The sequence below is a fragment of the Eurosta solidaginis genome, chromosome 1, assembly GCF_040869045.1.
Source record: "Eurosta solidaginis isolate ZX-2024a chromosome 1, ASM4086904v1, whole genome shotgun sequence".
In the NCBI taxonomy this organism is placed as follows: Eukaryota; Metazoa; Arthropoda; class Insecta; order Diptera; family Tephritidae; genus Eurosta; species Eurosta solidaginis.
Window position 1 is genome coordinate 111,154,373 of NC_090319.1, and position 20,306 is coordinate 111,174,678.

A 20,306-nucleotide genomic window follows, 5' to 3' on the forward strand; every position below is an offset into this window, starting at 1 on the left:
GCACACATCAACAGCTCAATTTGATATCCATAATATAAAAACACATTATAGGTATATCCGGGTCCATGTTTTGGCCTATATCTCGAGACCGTAGTCACCCAGCGGTGTATGAAAATTATCCTGTACTATAGCACTCATCAACAGCTTTCATTCGATATCCATATTGTATAAACACATTCTAGGGGTACCCGGGTCCACGTTTTGGCCTATATCTCGAGACCCTAGCCTCCCAGTTGTATGAAAATTATGCTGTAATATAGTTCTCATCAACAGCTTTCATTCGATATCTATATTGCATAAACACATTCTAGGGGTACCCGGGTCCACGTTTTGGGCTATATCTCGAGACCCTAGCCTCCCAGTTGCATGAAAATTATCTTGTACTCTAGCACTCAACAACAGCTTTCATTTGATATCCATATTGTATAAACACAATCTAGGGGTACCCGGGTCCGCGTTTTGGGCTATATCTCGAGACCCTAGCCTCCCAGTTGTATGAAAATTATCCTGTACTATAGCACTCATCAACAGCTTTCATTTGATATCCATATTGAAAAAAGGTAGACGTTGGCCGATTCTCAGACCTACCCAATATGCTCACAAAATTTCATGAGAATCGGTTCAGCCATTTCGGAGGAGTTAAGCCTCTAACACCGTGACAGAAGAATTTTATATATTAGATAAAGTAAGGTTAATATTAGAAACTAATTATACCTTTCATGAACATGAAATGGTATATTAACTTTGGTCCGATGTTTGTAACGTTGAGATATATAGAAGATATACTCACCATTAAGTATACCGAATTGAACAGGACGACGAACTGAGTTGATATAGCCATGTCCGTCTGTCCGTCCGTCTGTCTATTTGAACGCAAACTAGTTCCTCAAATTTTGAGATATCTCAATGAAATTTGGCACAAGGATGTATTTTTGTATTATATTAGACATTTGTCGGATACGGTAGGATCGGACCACTATAACATATATCTCCCATACAACCGATCGTTCAGATAAGACGATTTTGGTCATTGCTACCGCAATTTAGAAAGTATAAACGTGAAACTCGGTGATATATATTCTAATATATCATAGAAGATATCCTGAAAAATCAATTTGATCGGAGCTATATATAGTTATATCCCATACAACCGATCGTTCAGATAGACAAATTTTTGGCCATTTCTCCCTTAATTTAGAAAGTATAAACGTGAAACTCGGTGATATATATTTTAATATATCATAGAAGATTTTCGGCGGCCACCGTGGTGTGATGGTAGCGTGCTTCGCCCCTCGGCAATGTTTGGCAAGCGCTCCGGGTGTATTTTTGCCATTAAAAGCTCTCAGTGAAAACTCATCTGCCTTGCAGATGCCGTTCGGAGTCGGCATAAAACATGTAGGTCCCGTTCGGCCAATTTGTAGGGGAAATCAAGAGGAGCACGACGCAAATTGGAAGAGAAGCTCGGCCTTAGATCTCTTCGGAGGTTATCGCGCCTTACATTTATTTTTTTTTATAGAAGATTTTGTGAAAAAATTACTTTGATCGGAGCTATATATAGTATATATCCCATTCAACTGATCTTTCAGATAGAAAGATTTTTGGAAACTTCTCCCTTAATTTCCAATATAAAAACGTTAAACTTTGTGATATTTATTCTAATATATCATAGAAGATTTCCTGAAAAAATCACTTTGATCGGAGCTATATATAATATATATCCCATACCACCGATCGTTCAGATAAGGGGATTTTTTGCCATTTTTTATTTTATATTTATCCTAAAAATCGTTCAGGTATGTACATCTGTTCACTATATATTTCTTATCTTATACATTCGATTATTTGGAGATTACGAACGGGATAAGATTATTGTTCAGCCCCATTCATGAAAGGAATGCAGTATTCGGCACAGCCGAAGAAAGTCCCGTCCTTACTTCTTTTAAAATGCTATTTTTCTAAAAAAAATTTTCTTGATCTCTCTCAACAAGGCCTTTTACGCGCTCATCATACTGCAAAGATGAATATTCGCTGTGAAATTTTTTAGGTATTGTATTATTTTCGCAAAGTTTTTTTTTAATCCATGTACTTCTTTATTGAAAATTTCAACTTATTTTTTTACAGAGCAAGTGGTCCATTTCTCATTATATCCGTGTTCAGCCTAGATCGTGCAACCGAGTCCACATCATAATTTTGAATTTCAGGATCAACAAAGTATCCGTATTTTAGTTTTAGAATTGGGTTATTTTTCTCAAATGATACCGAGCGCAAATTTTTAAAACGTATTTTTTTTTAACTGGAAAAAGGGCATGTGAATAGCGTTTCCAATCTTTGAAGTCTGAATGATTCATTACAATAAGTTCGTAGTGTACTGGATTAGTTCTTGCGCCATGTATCATAGTGTACCATTCAAACCGTCCTATCTCGAACAAAGGATTCGATGGTACTATGCATTGGGTCAACGGGCATCATAGTATGTCCCGGTAATAAAAATGATATTCGTACATTATTTATGAAATTTGCGTTTTCAAGAACATATAATATCGTAGCAAGCAAAGCTCGGTTGCTGTTTTGGTCTACACAACTACCGCAGTAAAGACTTATAGAAGAATGTGGCTTTGTTTCATCCACAAGTTTGAGGTGTTGATATATAATGGTTGAAATTTCGTTACATCCTCGTTTGCCATCAGCTTATCCCCACAAAAAGCAGTAGCCATTTCGGGTTCCATTCTCATAAATACTTTCATTATAATAAGCTTATTTTCGAGAATAAAATAAAGTTGCATTTTTCCCATGTGGCGTGTTTAAAACCTTTTGCAGGTCGAAGCTTGTACATAGAAAGCTCGAACTTGCATTACTTCGTTTCTGGTCCTCCAAAAAAACGTCTTTGCTTTTATTTTTATCTCTAATGTGGGACCGATATGTTTCTATTTGCTCTAAAATATGTCGCGCTTCACTATCCAAGTTGTTATAGTTTTCACAAGTAACGCTTTGTCTTTTTTAGGCAAATGAAAACTGGTTTTGAAAATGTTTCGAAAAACATACAAGGACACTTCAGCGGACTCTTTGTTTATACCTTTAAGATGCTCAATATAACTATATATACTCATTTATTGCAAAAAAGAAAAAAGACATATCAGCCACTTCGTGCTCAAGAAAAATGTAAACAAACAAAGCACATGCACTTACGCCAAAATGATTTTGCTCTAAATTTATAACGGTACATGCCACAGCTATGAAACTTTGAGAAATTATACATTTGATGATAAAGTATAGATTTCCGTAAAAACTTAAAAATCGAAAAACATGGCTCTTACGTTTTTTTTTTTGCGCACAGGGCTCGATATGACATTTTTTAACTGACAGCTAAAAATTTAGAGTAGTTTTGGTGTGATCTTTGATATTGATGCAAAAAAAGTTTCGAAGCTTAAACTTTTTTCCTTATATGCGAACTGCAGAAACTGCTCTCGTTTAAAGCAAAATTTGTTACAAAAACTAATCAGGAACAATATCTACAATTTGGTATGTAAATTTTTGTAGATTTAATAACACTTACACTGTACAACAGAAATTTTGCTAAAAAGTAACAATGGTACTTTTCAGAAAGGTTGCGTTGCACAGATATATTTCTCCACAACGTCTAGTTAAGTTTTTAGTTTTATTTAAAGGTTTAGATGCTCACAAGATGTCATTCGGCATTGTGTGCAGAAACCTGAAGAGTATCAGCTCTGTTTCATAAGGAATATTGGTCTTTATTAAATACATAACGTCCATGCCTTTGCACATCCATCTATCAACCAACTAAAAATCATATTATCTAAGAAAGCTTTTAGTTTTGGTTAAAAACGAGATACAATTGAGCCGTTTATTTTGAAAGTGGCATAAGTCATTTCATGTCGTTTAGGTTCAGTGGTAATTTGTTTGTATCTCTCCTCGCCTCCAGTTTTTTAGACTCCAATATCCAAAAGATGAAATTCTTATTATTATTTTATAATTGTAGAACCATCTATATATGCATTCGTTCAAAAATAACAATGCATTTAAGACCATGAGTTGGAAATGACTTATGCCACTTTCAAAATAAACGGCTCAATTTATCTGGATAATTTCTTTATCGATAATATTTCGAAGTGTTTCAACGGAAACGGTGGAAATTTTTTGACAAACGATTAGCTTAGCGTTAAGGTGCATCCCTGAAAAAAATGCAGTTCGTGTGGTTGTTCGCTGTCAACTGTGATCGCAAATTGCTTTTGAGTGAGGCATGATGCGACACATACGTACATATATAGCATTCGCTTCAGCTAGAGACAATATTAACATAGAGACATTGCAGGGACGAAAAATAGTGTGAAACAAGCTTCACAAAACCTCTAGTAGGTCACATTCACCACTTACCACAGCAGAATTTGTTAAACTACCACTGTCTGTATTTATTATTTAACAATTATTTGTACACTTTTTATTCAGCTAATGTGTTCAGAATTCACATTTTTACACTCCAAAACTACAATCGGTGTATTTTGTTTGCTTAAATTATGTAAAAACGTGTTAAAATTTGCGGTGTGGTGGAAGTGACCTACTAGAATTTTGTGAAGCTCCGCTGCTTTCCACTGACGTTCGCGCATTCAACACCTTTATCTTCGAACATTTTTTCTTCAGCTTCGTGTTATTCATAGCATTCGCTTCAGCTTCGTGTGATTCATTAGCTAATTGACAGGGCTGTTTTCTGCACCGTCAATGGCAGCGAGGCAAGTAATGTAGCATTTTTGCCCATTTTTAGCGATAGGTTGTTGAGAAAAGATAATGATGCCCTCTATTGAGTCTAAGCTGATTTTACAACTGAACACAACTTTTCGAAGGGTTGGCGTGAAGGCGACATTTTCGTGTAGAAAAGAAAACACCATAAGTAAGTCTAAAATTTTCTATTTTTTCAAGCATTATGACTTGGAAACATAGCGGATTTTATAGCGTTTTATTTTCTGGGAAAAGTGTTACGCTTTTTGTACGCCTCGCAAGGGTTGTAAATATATTTTGTTCTAAAAAGCAGGTAACGCCTTTACGGGGTATTTCGTTCTTTTGTCAAAATTGTTGCCTGCTAGCAGCGCAAAAGCGTTACATTTTTACCCTGCATAAAATGGCGGTGGGGCAGTGCAACTCTACTAAACCAGCTGATCGTGACAATTTATTTTCGTAACTTCGCAAATTTTTTGCAAGAAAATTGAAATGAAGGAAATAAGTGCTAATAAATTTTTATTATCATTGAAAGCGCGTTTGTGAAAATCCGCTAATACACGGGGTAGTAACTTATGTATGTTCATTCTATGCACTATAAGTAGGAGTAGGAGTACCATTTAATTAGGGAACAATTTATTTCAGAAAAGAAAGCGCTATTATTTTCTTTTATTTTGAGGTTTTGTAAAGCTTGTAGTAGATTAACTACCTTTTCCGAAAATTTTTGAAATCTACCTAATTTACTCTAGTGTAATGTTTTTGGGAATACCAGCTTACATTTTTATATCGCGAAGATAGGGCGTCCGAAAGATGAAAATTTTCCAAAAATTTTAATCAAATATACCTTAATTTGTTTTTTTCCTGAATAAAGTAAACAATTAACTTCATTTCCGGAATAATTTTCGGTGTTATTAATCTCTTTCTTAACTTGTTTCGCTACATTAATAAAAATATAATTTTATTATAAATACACTTACTTAAACATACAACTTTAATAAGTTGTTTTTGTTTTTTAAATACATTTGTGAAAATATCGTCGTCGATCTGCCAAAAAATCACCAAGTCCAAAATGATTTAATGAATCTTGCCTGTCGTATGTGACTCGATGACTAAATTCTAAGTATGCAATCAGCTATGAATGTTGAAATGAACTTCATGAGGTTTGCCTGTCGAAATTGTTCCTTTTTGAACATGTTTGCTATCATTAACTCAAAAATGCCAAAATAGACTTAGTGGCTTTTGCCTGAAAGCCGACGATATATTAAGCTGCCGGTTTGCCAATTTACATACATACATATATTACACAACTGGCCGCGTAGCCTATTCCTTAACTAATTTTTGGTATATTTTGCTTTTTGGTATTTTTTTATATCTTTCCATAAAATTTTACAGTCACGATTTCATTAAATCAAATTCCTTAAATTAAAGTCTATATATATTTACTATTAGTTTGAGCTCATACCATACTTATATAGTTATAAATATTTTATATAGTTACTTTAAACTAACCTATTGCACTTAAATTATTCGCGCATAGTCATAGTCAAAAGACGTTTTAATTACAGCTTTTTGACATAATTTTCTATGAGCTTTTGAAACAAACCTTAGAACCAAGACTATAGGTCATTGAGTATTAGCGAAAGCGCCTGACTTTGGTTATTGTCCACGCTTATTTGTAATAATTTTTTTTTACATATTAGATAAGTAACAAACTTTTAAGTTTGTGACTTAATCTAATACCAATAAAAAATCAAATTCGTATTAAAATTTAAATACCGCCCTGTTATAATTCCAAGGTTAATATTTTATATTTACAATCCTTATAACTAAATTGTTCCACCTGTCAACCCTTTCATTTATAATGATAACGTAGGGATTCAACATCCGATTCATCGTCACTCGATGAAGGTGGAGTTTCTAGATTTGCCACCGCAACGTCCAAATAATCCTCATTCGCCAACAGTAGCTTATCCAAATTCTCTACAATCTCAGCAAAAGTGGGGCGTGCACTGGCATCAAAATGCCAACATTGACGCATAAGCATGTAAATATTCAATGAGCATTTGGATGGTTTTTCCATTCGTTGACCCGACATCAAATAACTGTACAGCTCTTCTGCAGACATAATGGTTGGATATGGTTGTGCCCCAAAGGTCATAATTTCCCAAAGCAAAATACCATAAGACCAAACATCGCTTTGTGAGTCATAGAATTTGTCCTGTAGCGATTCGGGTGCCATCCACTTGATGGGTAAACGTCCATTAGTATTTTTTCGATAGTAATCAGTATCTTGTATGTCGCGTGCCAAACCGAAATCTGCAATTTTCATGACATAATCATCGCTGACTAGAACATTACGTGCCGCTAAGTCACGATGAATACAACGTCTCGATGCCAAGTATTCCATACCTCGCGCAATTTGAAAGGCAAATGATATGAGATGTTTCTCGGTGAGATGGTGTTTTGGTAATGGAAGTTGATGTTGTTGATCGCCGTAGTCTTTGAGCGTGCCTGCGGCTAGTGGCCTATTTTTATTAAGGAAGTCTTTGAGGTTGCCATGTGGAGCGAATTCTACAATCACATATAGAGGACCACTTTGACTGCAGCAGCCTAGTAAGTTTATTATGTTTATATGTTTGCCAATAATTTTCATAACTTCCATTTCGCGCACTAAGCTTGCAATATCATCATCAGTATGCCCCTCCTTTACCATTTTAACAGCGACTATCGAATTGTTAACTTCCGCCATGACCACGCGCCCAAAGGCTCCTTCGCCGAGTGTGGCGCCTAATATTAGCTCTGAACGTGGTATTTCCCAGTTCGAGTCCAATGGAAATTCATACTCATTAAATGGGGCCGGCTCCGAGTTAGAACTTTGTAGCACAGTAGTGCGTTGCTTTTCAATTTTTACCACCGGCATAATCATAGTGTCCATAGACCCGCTGGAATCGCCACTTGGTGGCTTATAGATTATAACTTTCTTTGTCCATTGGTGCACCGTTTCAATGCGTTGTTTAAGCAGTTTTTCATGTTTCACTTTGCGCAAAACATAAACGAAGAATATGATGCAGACTAAAGTTAGCAGCACCATGACTGCCACTACACCCCATATCTCATAGCCGCGTATAATCTTTGCCACAGCACGTATATTTGGATCTTGTACCTGAAGGTATGCTCTGCTGTATGAACGACCCAATCCGTTCATTTCAATACAAGTATACCAACCTTCATTCGCTGGCGTCACATTTGTAAAATTCAGCATGTCAAAGTCGTCGGCGTGTTTCAGAAATGTGTAATTTTTAGAGCACGCATTTTTACTGCAGGGTGTGAAAGTCCATGTTTTTTTGCTGTGCAAATCGGAGAGGAAAACACATTCCATGCTACCGCTGCCATTTAAGGGTATTGTGATATTTGTTGGTGCTTTCAATATGATTGGCTTGTGATTAACACGGTCACTTATGATCAATTTTGTGGCATGTTCAATACAACCCAAGTAATTACACACTTTACACTTATACACTCCAGAGTCCTCAGGAACCAGATCTTCCATATTTATAGCCCATTTCGATTTTTTAACGCGTCCCATATGACGATAAATTTTGGTATCGTTACGGGTCCATGTGATGTTTGGCTCTGGATGGCCAATTGCCGGACATGCCAGTTGCACGTAACTTCCGGATGGTTTAGAATGTATATTTGGTAGATTTTTCGGATTCTTAAAACGCGGTGCAAAATCAGTTGCACTCTTCTGATCAGTTCCGGAAGCATTGGATGAGCTGTTATTTCGTGACTGAGCGGCATCGTCATCGCCATTTATGCTTTCAATATCGATATTTTCTACAGCCGCTTCGGCGCCTATAATTTGCTCGCTACGCTTTTGAACTTCGAATATATCTTCGTCGTAGTCGTTGAGTTCCTGGGAAGTAGGCTTTCTTGCTAATACTGGATTCGTTATATTTACTATGCAAAGCAGAATAATACCAAAGCTGACTATTTTAAGGATTTGTGCAAGCGTACTCATTGCTGGTGTCGTTGTTCTAGCGACTAAAACTGTACATCGACTACCTGAATCTGCTTGCCTGTTGGCTTCTTTGAGAACTTCATGGCAACGAAGGCGTCTATTTTTGTAATTTATGTGCCGGTGTTGTGGTTTATGACTTGCTGTTTTTTCTGAATCTATGACATGGGCAGCCATATTTTTTCTCCAGCTGCGTCTTGGTTGATCTCTGCTGCCTGTTGCTGCAGCCTTTGCTGGATGTGTTTTGTTTGATGCGACTGATATTGTTGTTGTCGCTATGTTTGTAGTGATGTCGCGTGTTGCATCCATTTTTAGTTGCACCCGCCTATTTATTTTTGTAAATGCCTTGCAAGGGGTGCACGTTGAACATGTGTTGTGTATATGGTTTCGTCATTCAAGTTTTCTCGTTTTGACTTCTTAATTCACCGGAAATCCACTTTAGTATTTTCAATTTGAGACTTTTCTATTTCTTCTTTTAATTTATTACTTCTGGTTTACCACTTAAGTTTTCTGTTGCGTTTTTGCTATTATATACAAACGCTGTTGTTCCAGTTGGTGTTGTCTTTACTTTTCTACGCTTACACTTTCATTGATCGAGGGCAACATGTGTTTTTCCCGTTTATCATATGAAGCTCGATGTTTGATTACTTCGCCAGTCTGCAATGATCTCCTGAGCCGTCCAATGAGACAAACACCTTTTGAAAGGAAATATCTCAATTATGCATCCACATAAATGTACAAATAGAATTGAGCCCTTGATTTTGAAAGTGGTCTAAGTCAAAATTTTTAAAAATCGAGTTTATCAGCTACTTGTTATCTAACCATAATAAAATAACATAATCTGAAGAGATTGGCGGTATGCCATGAAAATTAACTCGTAAAATTGAATGAATTTTTTGGTTGTTAAACAAAATATAGAAACTGTTTATTTTGAAAGTGGTCTAAGTCAGTCTGTTGAGAAATTTTGGAAAATAAATAGTAATTTTGTAATGCCTTCAGATAAAGATTCAGGTATGATCAAGTAATCCTTAAAATGTAAAAATGTTCTATATATAGTTAATTGTAGACATTATCCTGCGAAGAAGTGTAAGTAATGCTCCCAAGAAATGGAAACGAATAAGAGTAATATCGTCTTCAGATGAATCAACTGATACTTTAAAAGTGAATTCGGAACCCCCACAAATGGAAGAAATTAACATGAAATCAAGAAAGAGGAGCCGAAATCAACATAATTATGCACAAAATTTAAGAAAAATTAAGAGAAATAGGGGAGAGGAATATGAAACAAAAAAGTATAAGCTTGTGAGTGGCAAACTTTTCGAAAATAACTATTGCCTTTGTTCCAAACAATGTATAAATGCAATTGGATATGAAGACAGGAAAGCTAATTTTGATGCATTTTGGAAATTAGCAAGTTTCGAAAAACAGAATTTGTTTCTGCATGGTTTGGTTGGAAAACTATTAATAAAGCAAAGGCGACCCAGAAATAACAAAGGATACATGAGAAAATGTAGTTATAAGTTTCATATAAATTTACGGATGTCAGAAGTTTCTGTTTGTAGAACTTTTTTTTTTTGGATACTTTTAAAATATCTTACGGAAGATTAAGCCGTGCCTTAAATGCTAAATCCCCTGGAATGGATTTACGTGGCAAAATGGCTGGTTCATCGAGAAAAACAAATGAAGAAAAAATTAAAGTGGTACGAGAACATATTCTGAGTTTTCCAGCATGTGAGAGCCATTACACGAGATCACATCACACTTCAGTTCGAAAGTATTTAAGTGCTGACTTAGATATTCGAAAAATGTATGAGCTGTATGTAGAAAAATGTGATGAAAATAATACACCACGTGTGAAGGAGTGGACTTACAGGAAAATTTTCAATACGGAGTTCAACTTAAATTTTCATACTCCTCGCAAAGACACTTGCCAAAAGTGTGATTCACTAAAACTAAAAATAGAAGCATCCAGTAACGAAGACGAGAAGTTGCATCTTATGGAAATTCATGATTCCCATCTTAACAGTGCCGAACAGGCTAGAAAAAGTTTGACAGAAGACATACAAAGAGCAAAAGATAACCCGAGTGAATATTACGGTTTCTCATTTGATCTACAGAAAGCACTTTCTTACCCAAAACTTTCTGTCTCGGTAGCTTATTATAAGCGCAACATGTATGTATACAATTTAGGGTTTCATAATTTCCACAATGAAAATGCTAAAATGTATGTATGGGATGAAACAATCGCTTCAAGGGGATCACAGGAAGTTGCGTCTTGCATCTTAAAGCACATTCAGGACATTACCACTCAAAAGCATGTCATAGCTTACAGCAGGCATGCTTAACCAACGAACCGATATCATTTCGTTACGATAATTAACGTTAATAAACGAAACAAAGTCATTTCGTTTCGTTTATTGACGTTAAGAACGTCAAATTAACGAAATGATTTTGTTTCGTTTTCTTCCCTATCAAAACGAAATCAAATCGTTTATGTTGATTATTAATTTCAAACTATGCTGGCAAAGCTGATTGATGGCGGAGTCGTTAAAGGTGAAAGCATTAGCCAAGCTGATTGCAACTTTTCTCATGAATTTAGACAGTACGAACATTTCTCAGAGTATTTTTGACATTACCACCAACGAATTACACAAACAAATTACATGGAGTTTGTGTGTGTATGTCCGCTCACTGTTACCACCTTACGGCTTCACCATGGCTATAGCATTGCCAGCACAATTCAAACATAAAGTATCACGTTTTTGTTAACGTTTTTAACGTTAACGAAAGCTTTTCGTTTCGGTTAAAAACGAGATACAATTTATCTTGACAATTTCTTTATCGATAATATTTCGAAGTGTTTCAACAGAAACGGTGGACATTTTTTGATAAACGATTAGCTTAACGTTAAGGTGCATCCCTGGCTTACAGTGATGCCTGCACAGGACAAAATCGTAACATCAACATAGCTTTAATTTGGTTAAAAATTGTTCAGTCATCTGATAATAATGTTGAAACTGTTGATCATAAATTTATGGTATCCGGCCATTCTTTTTTGCCAAATGATCGGGATTTTGGTTTAATAGAAACTAAAGTTAAAAAATCAAATTATTTATACATACCTGAGCATTATTATAGTTTAATAGAAGTATGTAAAAAGAAAAACCCATTTTTGGTGGTACAAATGGCTCAGAGAAATTTTATTTCGACAAAAAAACTTAAAGATTCAACGAATAATAGAAAGAAAAACACCAATGGAGAAGCTGTGTCTTGGCTTAAAATTCAATGGATCAGATTTCTAAAAAAATCTCCATATAAGATGTTTTATAAAACTTCCTTGGATGACAATTCCGAATTCAAAATATTAGACCTCTCACCTAAAAAAGGAAGACCTAGAATATATGCAAATATTGATTTGCCTCCATTATACACAACTATTAGACCAATAACAAAAGAAAAACATAAAGATATGATGGATTTACTACCCTATATCCCACCAATTTTTCACAAACACTTCACTTCCCTAAATATGTCATAATAAATAATTTACTTTGTTATAATGAAATGAGTTTGAATAAAATGTTAATTACTAATTAAAATGTTTCCTTGGTATAAGTCATTTATAAAGTCATTCTGTTAATTTTGAAATTGGTCTAAGTCATTTCCAACCTTTCAAAAGCACATTTCCAGTTAAAAATGGTAATAAATTTCACAACCATAATAAATTCTTGTTTGTTGGCACTACTTTACTGTCGAAAAATCATTTTCCATAGTGCAAAAATATTTTTCAATCCTTTATAACGCAAAACTCTAATTATCTCGAAACAAGGAAAATATGACTTAGACCACTTTCAAAATCAAGGGCTCAATTGTTGTTGCTATTTTGGCTTACCTCTTAGGTTGTGGTTGATTCTTGCCACCGTTTATAGATTTATTTATTTCTTCTTCCTCTGACTTATCTGTGGTAGTATATTTGTGTTCCTGATAATTTTAAAACTCCTTCATGGATTTCTATACAAAAAAAGGTACCGAAATTACATTAATACTTCCAAACATAAATGCTTACATACATATATATATATACACACAGTGGGTACAAACATTTTTACAATATACACTACTTTTTAATACTTTTCACTTTTTTGTCGTTTGTTTTCAAAAAAATTTTTAGTGTTCTATTGAAGGTTAGGTAAGAAAGAAAGTGGTTGTCGCGAGGGCATACTTAGGCCAGTGAAATTAAGCCTGTTCTGACAGCACAAAAAATACAGCATTATATCTATTGAAGGACATGTGAAACGTATTCTAAAACAGAGCACTTCAAAAGTGAAACTATGACTCTGTTGGTAAGAGTACTATGATCGTAGTGGTAGTGGTATAAAGTAAGCATATCCATTTCCTTATAAAACTGCTGAACCTTATAGAAATCAATGTAATTGGTGAATGGGGCCATACCACAACGCCCTACCAGTGGCGTAGTGAGGTTTTCTTGCGCCCGGGCGAAATATTTTTACTAAACTTAATTCACGTACTTATCTGAACTCACTTTATCTTGGTATTAAAAATGGGCGAAATCCGACTATGACCACGCCATGGAACATGGTGATTATATTGGTTTTTTGACGCAAAATATAACTTTAGAAAAAACTTTGTAAAATGGGTGTGACACCTACCATATTAAGTAGAAGAAAATGAAAAAGTTCTGCAGGGCGAAATCAAAAGCTATTGAAATCATGGCAGGAATACTGTTCGTGGTATTACATATATAAATAAATTAGCGGTACCCGACAGATAATGTTCTGGGTCACCCTGGTCCAAAACGCCTTCACATATACAACTAATGGCCACTCCCTTTTAAAACCCTCATTAATACCTTTAATATGATACCCATATCGTACAAACACATTCTAGAGTCACCCCTGGTCCACCTATATGGCGATTTCTCGAAAAGGCGTCCACCTATAGAACTATGGCCCACTCCATTTTAAAATACTCTTTAATACCTTTCATTTGATACCCATGTCATACAAACACATTCCAGGGTTACCCTAGGTTCATTTTCCTACATGGTGATTTTCCCTTATTTTGTCTCCAAATCTCTCAGCTGAGTATATAATGTTCGCTTACACCCGAACTTAGCCTTCCTTACTTGTTAGTATAGAAAATTTCTTTCCAGAAATCAATATTTTCCAGAAATCAGTTACAATAAAAATACGAATTATCCAGGAAGCTCTGCTTTGCGGACCATTTGGCGCCACCCTGTGACTAGCGCCCGGGGCAAGATACCCCCTCCCCTCCCTCACAACGCCGCTGCGCCCTACCCATAACCAAGCCATGCCAACCAATTGGTATGTAAAACTGAGAAGACGGTGAAGCTCACCACAACGAAATATAGCAGCAGGGCATAAAATATTAAGAAACTCGTTCATCACCGTTTTCTTCCACCGCTAATTTCAGAGCGGTGAACATTTTGTCATATAATACCTATATGACACTACTTTATTTTCGTGTATTTTTTCTTGTATTTTATCTGCAATTTTTTGTCGCACTCCCTCCTTATACGGCTTCAGTACTAGTGTAAGTGTGTAAACTATATTTCAAAAAACTAACGAAGTACAAGGAAAATACAATCTAGTTCATTAAAAACAAACTAGGCAGTTTGTATTTCGATAGATTTTTTGGCAATCGGCCGTTTTTTCTTTATTTTTTTCTGACACATGAAAATACAGTTTTTAGTTTGAAAATTTGGTGCATAAAAACACAATTAAAATCAACTTTCTTGTGAAAAAAATGAACTATTATAGACCGAAATAATTTTCGCGTGTTATTTGCATTGTTCTTATTTTGTTAAAAGTGTTAGTGTCAAATGTAAAACATAAACAAAAACATATCAAACTCACTAATTTTGGGGGAATAGTGGTCTCGCTTTTTCATGATATATTTTGTTTTTGTGTTTTGAAGTTCCGATAAAGTTTCGTCAATTTTTTTAGCTTGGAATCCAAGCAAAAATAAAGTAGTGTTATATATGCTGAATTGAAATTATTAATAAAATAAATAATATTTTTGAATTAAAATTTGTTTCTTCTACGTTTATTTGAAAAAAAAAAAGTGTATAAAAAATCGTCTGCCGCCCCTGTTCGTAGTTTCCAACAAAGCGGGCCATTGAAAACGGTGAATATACTGTAGTATAACGCTCTTTAGCGGTTGTGACAAAGCGGCACTGCTTTTGGAGAAAACCAAGCCTTAAGTGACTTTTATTTGTGAAATTTGTTCGCAATTATTTGCATTTTCTTTTTCCTTATGAAACTGTCACATATTTTAGGTTAAGGCAGCAATAACTGATGCCAATTAAAAGGGTCAACTTTGCTAGACCCTTTAATCAAGGAGCAATGAAGAGATGAGCCCAGGAATTGTTTGCTAACATTCAAAAAATATTTTGTAAATATGCTATGAAAAATATTATTTTATTACGTGAGAGTACCAAAGAAATAAAATAAAATATAATGCTAACAATAAAAAGCTTAAATTCTACGCGCTTAAGCTTTTGTTTGTAAAATATGTTGTTTTGAAATGCGTCAAAAATGTGTTCTCCGAAGTTGCTACTCCGCTTGTTCATCGACGACTAAGGCCTACTTGCAGAAGTTAACTTTTTAACTCATAGTTAACCTGACTTAATAACGCGTCACGTATTTTTGACAAATTTTTTAAACTAACTCCGAGCCAAACAAATAATCACCACTATTCTGCATTTCGATTACGTTCCCGTTCTACGCTCCGCTTTAATCGAAGTTGGGTATTCTGCATTACGACGGAATCGTAATGAGAAGAGGAAGAGCAAATGATTTTCGAAATCAGCTTTTTGTACGGAATGTGTGAACATTGGAACAAAATAAATTAAAGAAAATTTGTAAAGAACACTGAAAACCGTTTATATTTTATTATCCGCGCCATTTTGTACAAAAAAAGCAACAGAATATATTGCCGCAGTGTTATATTTTTTTGAGTGAAGTGCTTTCATAAACGTATGTGTGTTTTTGTCGTTCTTTTGACCAATTCCCTGCCATGGCCACCAAGTTTTGTTAAAACGGATTCCTGCACGAATATAGTTGACATTTTCTGAATTTTATGGATGCTAATTTCATTGCACTGGACTAAAATACTTCATGAAGATTTATTTATTCTTTCCGCAAGGATTGTTTACGTTTTCGCTTCACCTTCCTCTACTCCGGCAGCTTGCTTTGGAATATAACTGGACCCAACCAACAGACAAAAATTATAGCTGTCTATTATACTGGAGCCAATAGCCGCGGCATTATTTGTGGAGTTGGAAAGCAACGTATATGAAAATGGCCAGGCGAGAATGGAAAGGCAAATATTGTGAGATTTGTGTAATCCATTTGATATGAGTGACGAATTGTAAGAAATTGACTTATTTTCTTATTTTGGTTTAAAAAAATTTTCGACTTAATAAGGATGCTTTCAAGTATGTATTAGATACTTTTGCGGGGCAAATACGTCCAAGGACTTCGACATCGACATGTTGGTTTTGACCTGGAAACATATAAAAAACAATTATCATCAAGCTTTTACGTTTCTTGACAAACGTTGCCGATGAAGGAATTTAGCAGTTCCCGAAATGGATCTATACAACGAGCTTTGGCAGTTGTGTAAAATTTTTTCTTTCTTCTATTCTAATTTAAAAATTGTTTCAATTAAGAAAAAATTTATCATAACGATAATAATGATAAAAAATTATTGTTAGGCCTTGAGCTCGATTCGAACCCGCGATCTTGACAAGTTTTACTTACATTTTTGTTAAAATTCTGTTATAAATTAATAAAGAAATAAAAAGAAAATATTTTCCGCCAACAAATTTGCAACTTAGAAAAACGGAATTACGATCGAAATGCAGAATACACAAAATCGAACGATTCGAAGTTGGATCGAAAGAGATTGGAACACAGAATACCAAAATTGCCGAATCGAAAAAAATTCTAATCCAAGTCGAAATGCAGAATAGGGCTGAATATGTCGTTCTGCATATGGGATATGGCATTGTAGAATGAATTATACGAGAAATGCCCCAATTACGCGCGCTATGAGTGAATTTAATCAGATCTCATATTTTATCGAGCTTGATTTCTCTTTGCCGAAAAATGTTTTTATTAATTTATTAAAAAGTGTTTTTTAGTTTTCCTATACTTTTATATTAGTCCGTAAGTTTTTCATTAGAATGACATGTTAATTTTTTGTATTATATTTCTTAATTGTAGTCTGTTTTTTAATTGTATCAAAATTGTTAGTAGCCTGTAAAAAATTTATGCTGTATAATTTTTTCTTGGAGGAATTCTTGCCAACAAAAATTTGCAATCAGGAAATCAGCTGATTGTGACATATATACACAATTTTGTTGTGGTGTTATCGGCCTATCCTATATTATATATTTACGTTTTAACAAAAAATTCATTCAAGATAGTACATATTTCAGTCAACCTGCAGGTTTTTGTTGTCTAATTGAGCTTTTTTTGCTGCTGGATATTTACTGTTAGATTTTTACACGAGCACATCTATTTCAATATTTAAACAGATAATCATGGTAACGTGAATAGATCAAATATAATCAGTAATTATGCTTAAATTATTAAAAATTTGTATTAAAATGAAAAAAAAAACAAAATGCGAAACCATTTTAATTTATGAAAATCAGTTTTCCACATTATCGGCAAAGCATGAAAATAAAAGGAGGCACCTCACATAGGCTGGACGGGGAATAATAAACAAACGTCAAAAAAGTTATTTCTTCAACCTTTGAGGAATTTTTTTGAAAATAATAGTTTTCGAATTGATCTCAAAACTCATTTATCTGCAACATCACATGTATAACTACTATTATTTTGGCGATGTCTATACATTTAAATACAACGAAAACTGCTGAACAAACTATCAAGATAAATTCCAGAAGGGAAGAATATTTTTTATTGCAACAAAAATGTATTAATATGTACTACAATTACTTTAGATACAATAGAGGTTTACGCCGATCACTTTATCGGCGGCGGCGGCGCAGGCTCTATTACTTTAAAAAGCTTGATTTTTCTATTTAAAAAAAAAATAATATTTAGGAAAGGTTTTGTTTGTATGTTAAAGGAGGTGTAGCTCCGAAGACTTTCTAACGGATGTCTTTGTCGTGCTATGCTACCGAGTTACACCAGAGAAAGACCTTGAAACGTTAGGGAGTGACTATTCGGCCAAGGATGCCGCCCTCGAAATCATAAGCAGTCTATGTGGATGTCATTGCATAACTCATGGGTGAAAACCGTATAATCCTCGGTGCATCTACATAATTAAAAGTTTACTAGGACCCTTTATAAAATTTTTAAAATGTAGACCAAAGTTTGCAGACGTTTGTGTTCACAACATTGATTTCAATAGTCTTCGTTAAATCAAAACGATATTTTAGAATGAAAGTCGACCGATTTTAAATTGAAAGATGTTAACTGCTGTTTTCCGGTCTTATGATATCAGAGCTCATTATGGATGACCGCGTAGCTTCAGCTTTCAGACTAGTTCGACTGTCCACTACATTATGGTAGTAGCACACACGGTCATTAGTTCGACTTTCTTGGGAAAGCTTTTGCTTCACCACTTTGTGCTTGCGAAGGACAAAGCCTCACCTGGTAAATATATATGCCTACGTATTTACATTGGCGGCCGCCGTGGTGTGATGGTAACGTGCTCCGCATACCACACCGAAGATCCTGGGTTCTCGCCCCGGGCAAAGCAACATCAAAATTTAAGAAACATTGTTTTTCAATTAGAAGACAATTTTTCCAAGCGGGGTCGCCCCTCGGCAGTGTTTGGCAAACACTCCTAGTGTATTTCTGCCATGAAAGGCTCTCAGTGAAAACTCATCTGCCTTGCAGATGTTTGGCAACACTCCGAGTGTACTTCTGCCATGAAAAGCTCTCAGTGAAAACTCATCTGTCTTGCAGATGCCGTTCGGAGTCGGCATAAAACAAGTAGGTCCCGTTCCGCCTATTTTTAGGAAACATTAAAAGGAGCACGACACAAAATGGAAGAGAAGTTCGGCCTAATATCTCTTTTGAGGTTATCGCGCCTTACATTTATTTTTTATTTATTACGTATTCACATTTGCAAAAGGAGCCGTAACGTGTAGGTGGTATTTAAACTTGGTTGATATTGTGACGAATATTACCATCTCTAAGCTGTTACTAAGTAAATGCACAACAACAAAAACATTAAAGCAAGCTACATAAACACACTAATCATCATCTACCCACATACATACAAGGTAACGAAGAGATAACTCACACACAGATGTAGTCATCAGTCGAAGTAGTACTCACATATACACCCGCATATGGCTATGCGAGAGGCTATAAACTACAAACACATACGCATATAGCTGGTAACCAAGTAGAAAATTCTAGAAGAAGAAACGTCTAGACATTTGGGCAGAGAGTATAAAAGTAGCACAAGCTGAGTAGTCAGGAATCAGTTTGATTTAAGCACGCTATTGGTTGTGAAGTTAAGTGTTATTGTGAAGTACTTTCAAAGTAGTCTAATAAAGACCATTTTGCAATACAGAATATTGGAGTGATTTATTCAACAGTTTAGCGATTTGAACGTTACCAGAAGGTTGCAAATAAGCAGAATTTCCCGAAATTCGTTACAATATGCTGTAATAAATGTGATTCACTCTAAGGGACTAGTTTTGGATAGGGCCGCCAACTTTAGGAAATATCAAACCGGGAGACTTGGGTGTTGAAGGATGAAGTGTGAAAATCAAAATTAACATTTCAGACGCTATTGTATAGTTTCGCAAATAAACATGTGCTTTTTCAAATCCTTCTCATACGTACATATATCCTCAACTTAAGTATGAGGTAAGAATCATTTCAAAGGAGTGTTTATGTCTCTAGAACGTACTAAAAGACTTGCATCACTGATTTCGCTTATTCTTTCAGCCAATCGCAATATAAAATTAAAAAAAAATCGGCACCTTTTTTTGGTAATTTGCTTTTTTAACAACTTGAGGACAATTTGAAAACATGTTCGCCTTGGGTCATATTATTTGTATTCATTTTTCATTATTAATTTTTTGAAAAAAAAAAAAAAAATGCAAAGTGAGCATATAAATTTATTATATAACTTTTCTTTTATTGGTGAATTGGGTGATGCAAAGTCCGTGTTAAACTGACATCGAAAGCGTCTGTTTTTTAATAACTTTTGAACAGTTAGAAAAGTTAAATTTCGCAATTAGTTTCTTATAACTGGCAGTGATGCGCATCCGTTGATACCACTTTCGACCATATCCGACCAATTTTCGACATGAACAATAAATGGTCTTAAACGAGTAGAAAACATAGTAACGCGCCGGACGCCGCCGCCGCCGTCGCACCGATATTTTTGACTTTCGGCGGCGGCGTGCGTAAAACGACCAAATTCTGCGGCGTATATCTCTAAGATACAATGAGTCTGCCATTGTGCGAATTTAGATTGAGTTTGTTTATGAATGCAAAACGCATATACAAGAATTAAG

At 35.1% G+C, this 20,306-nt stretch overlaps 1 protein-coding gene across 2 annotated transcripts in view; it reads right to left on the reverse strand.

Moving 5' to 3' along the window:
• Window positions 1–5,350: 5,350 nt before the first annotated feature.
• The window catches only part of htl (heartless), a 49,391-nt gene continuing 34,435 nt past the window's right edge, over window positions 5,351–20,306 (reverse strand). For both annotated transcript variants that reach the window (XM_067759694.1, XM_067759695.1), the window contains exons 2-3: window positions 12,639–12,757; window positions 5,351–9,441 (exon numbers count right to left, since the gene is read on the reverse strand). In XM_067759694.1, the coding sequence (XP_067615795.1) occupies window positions 6,581–9,055 (2,475 nt within the window). In that variant the 5' untranslated portion in view covers window positions 9,056–9,441; window positions 12,639–12,757 and the 3' untranslated portion in view covers window positions 5,351–6,580. The remainder of the gene's footprint in view (window positions 9,442–12,638; window positions 12,758–20,306) is intronic.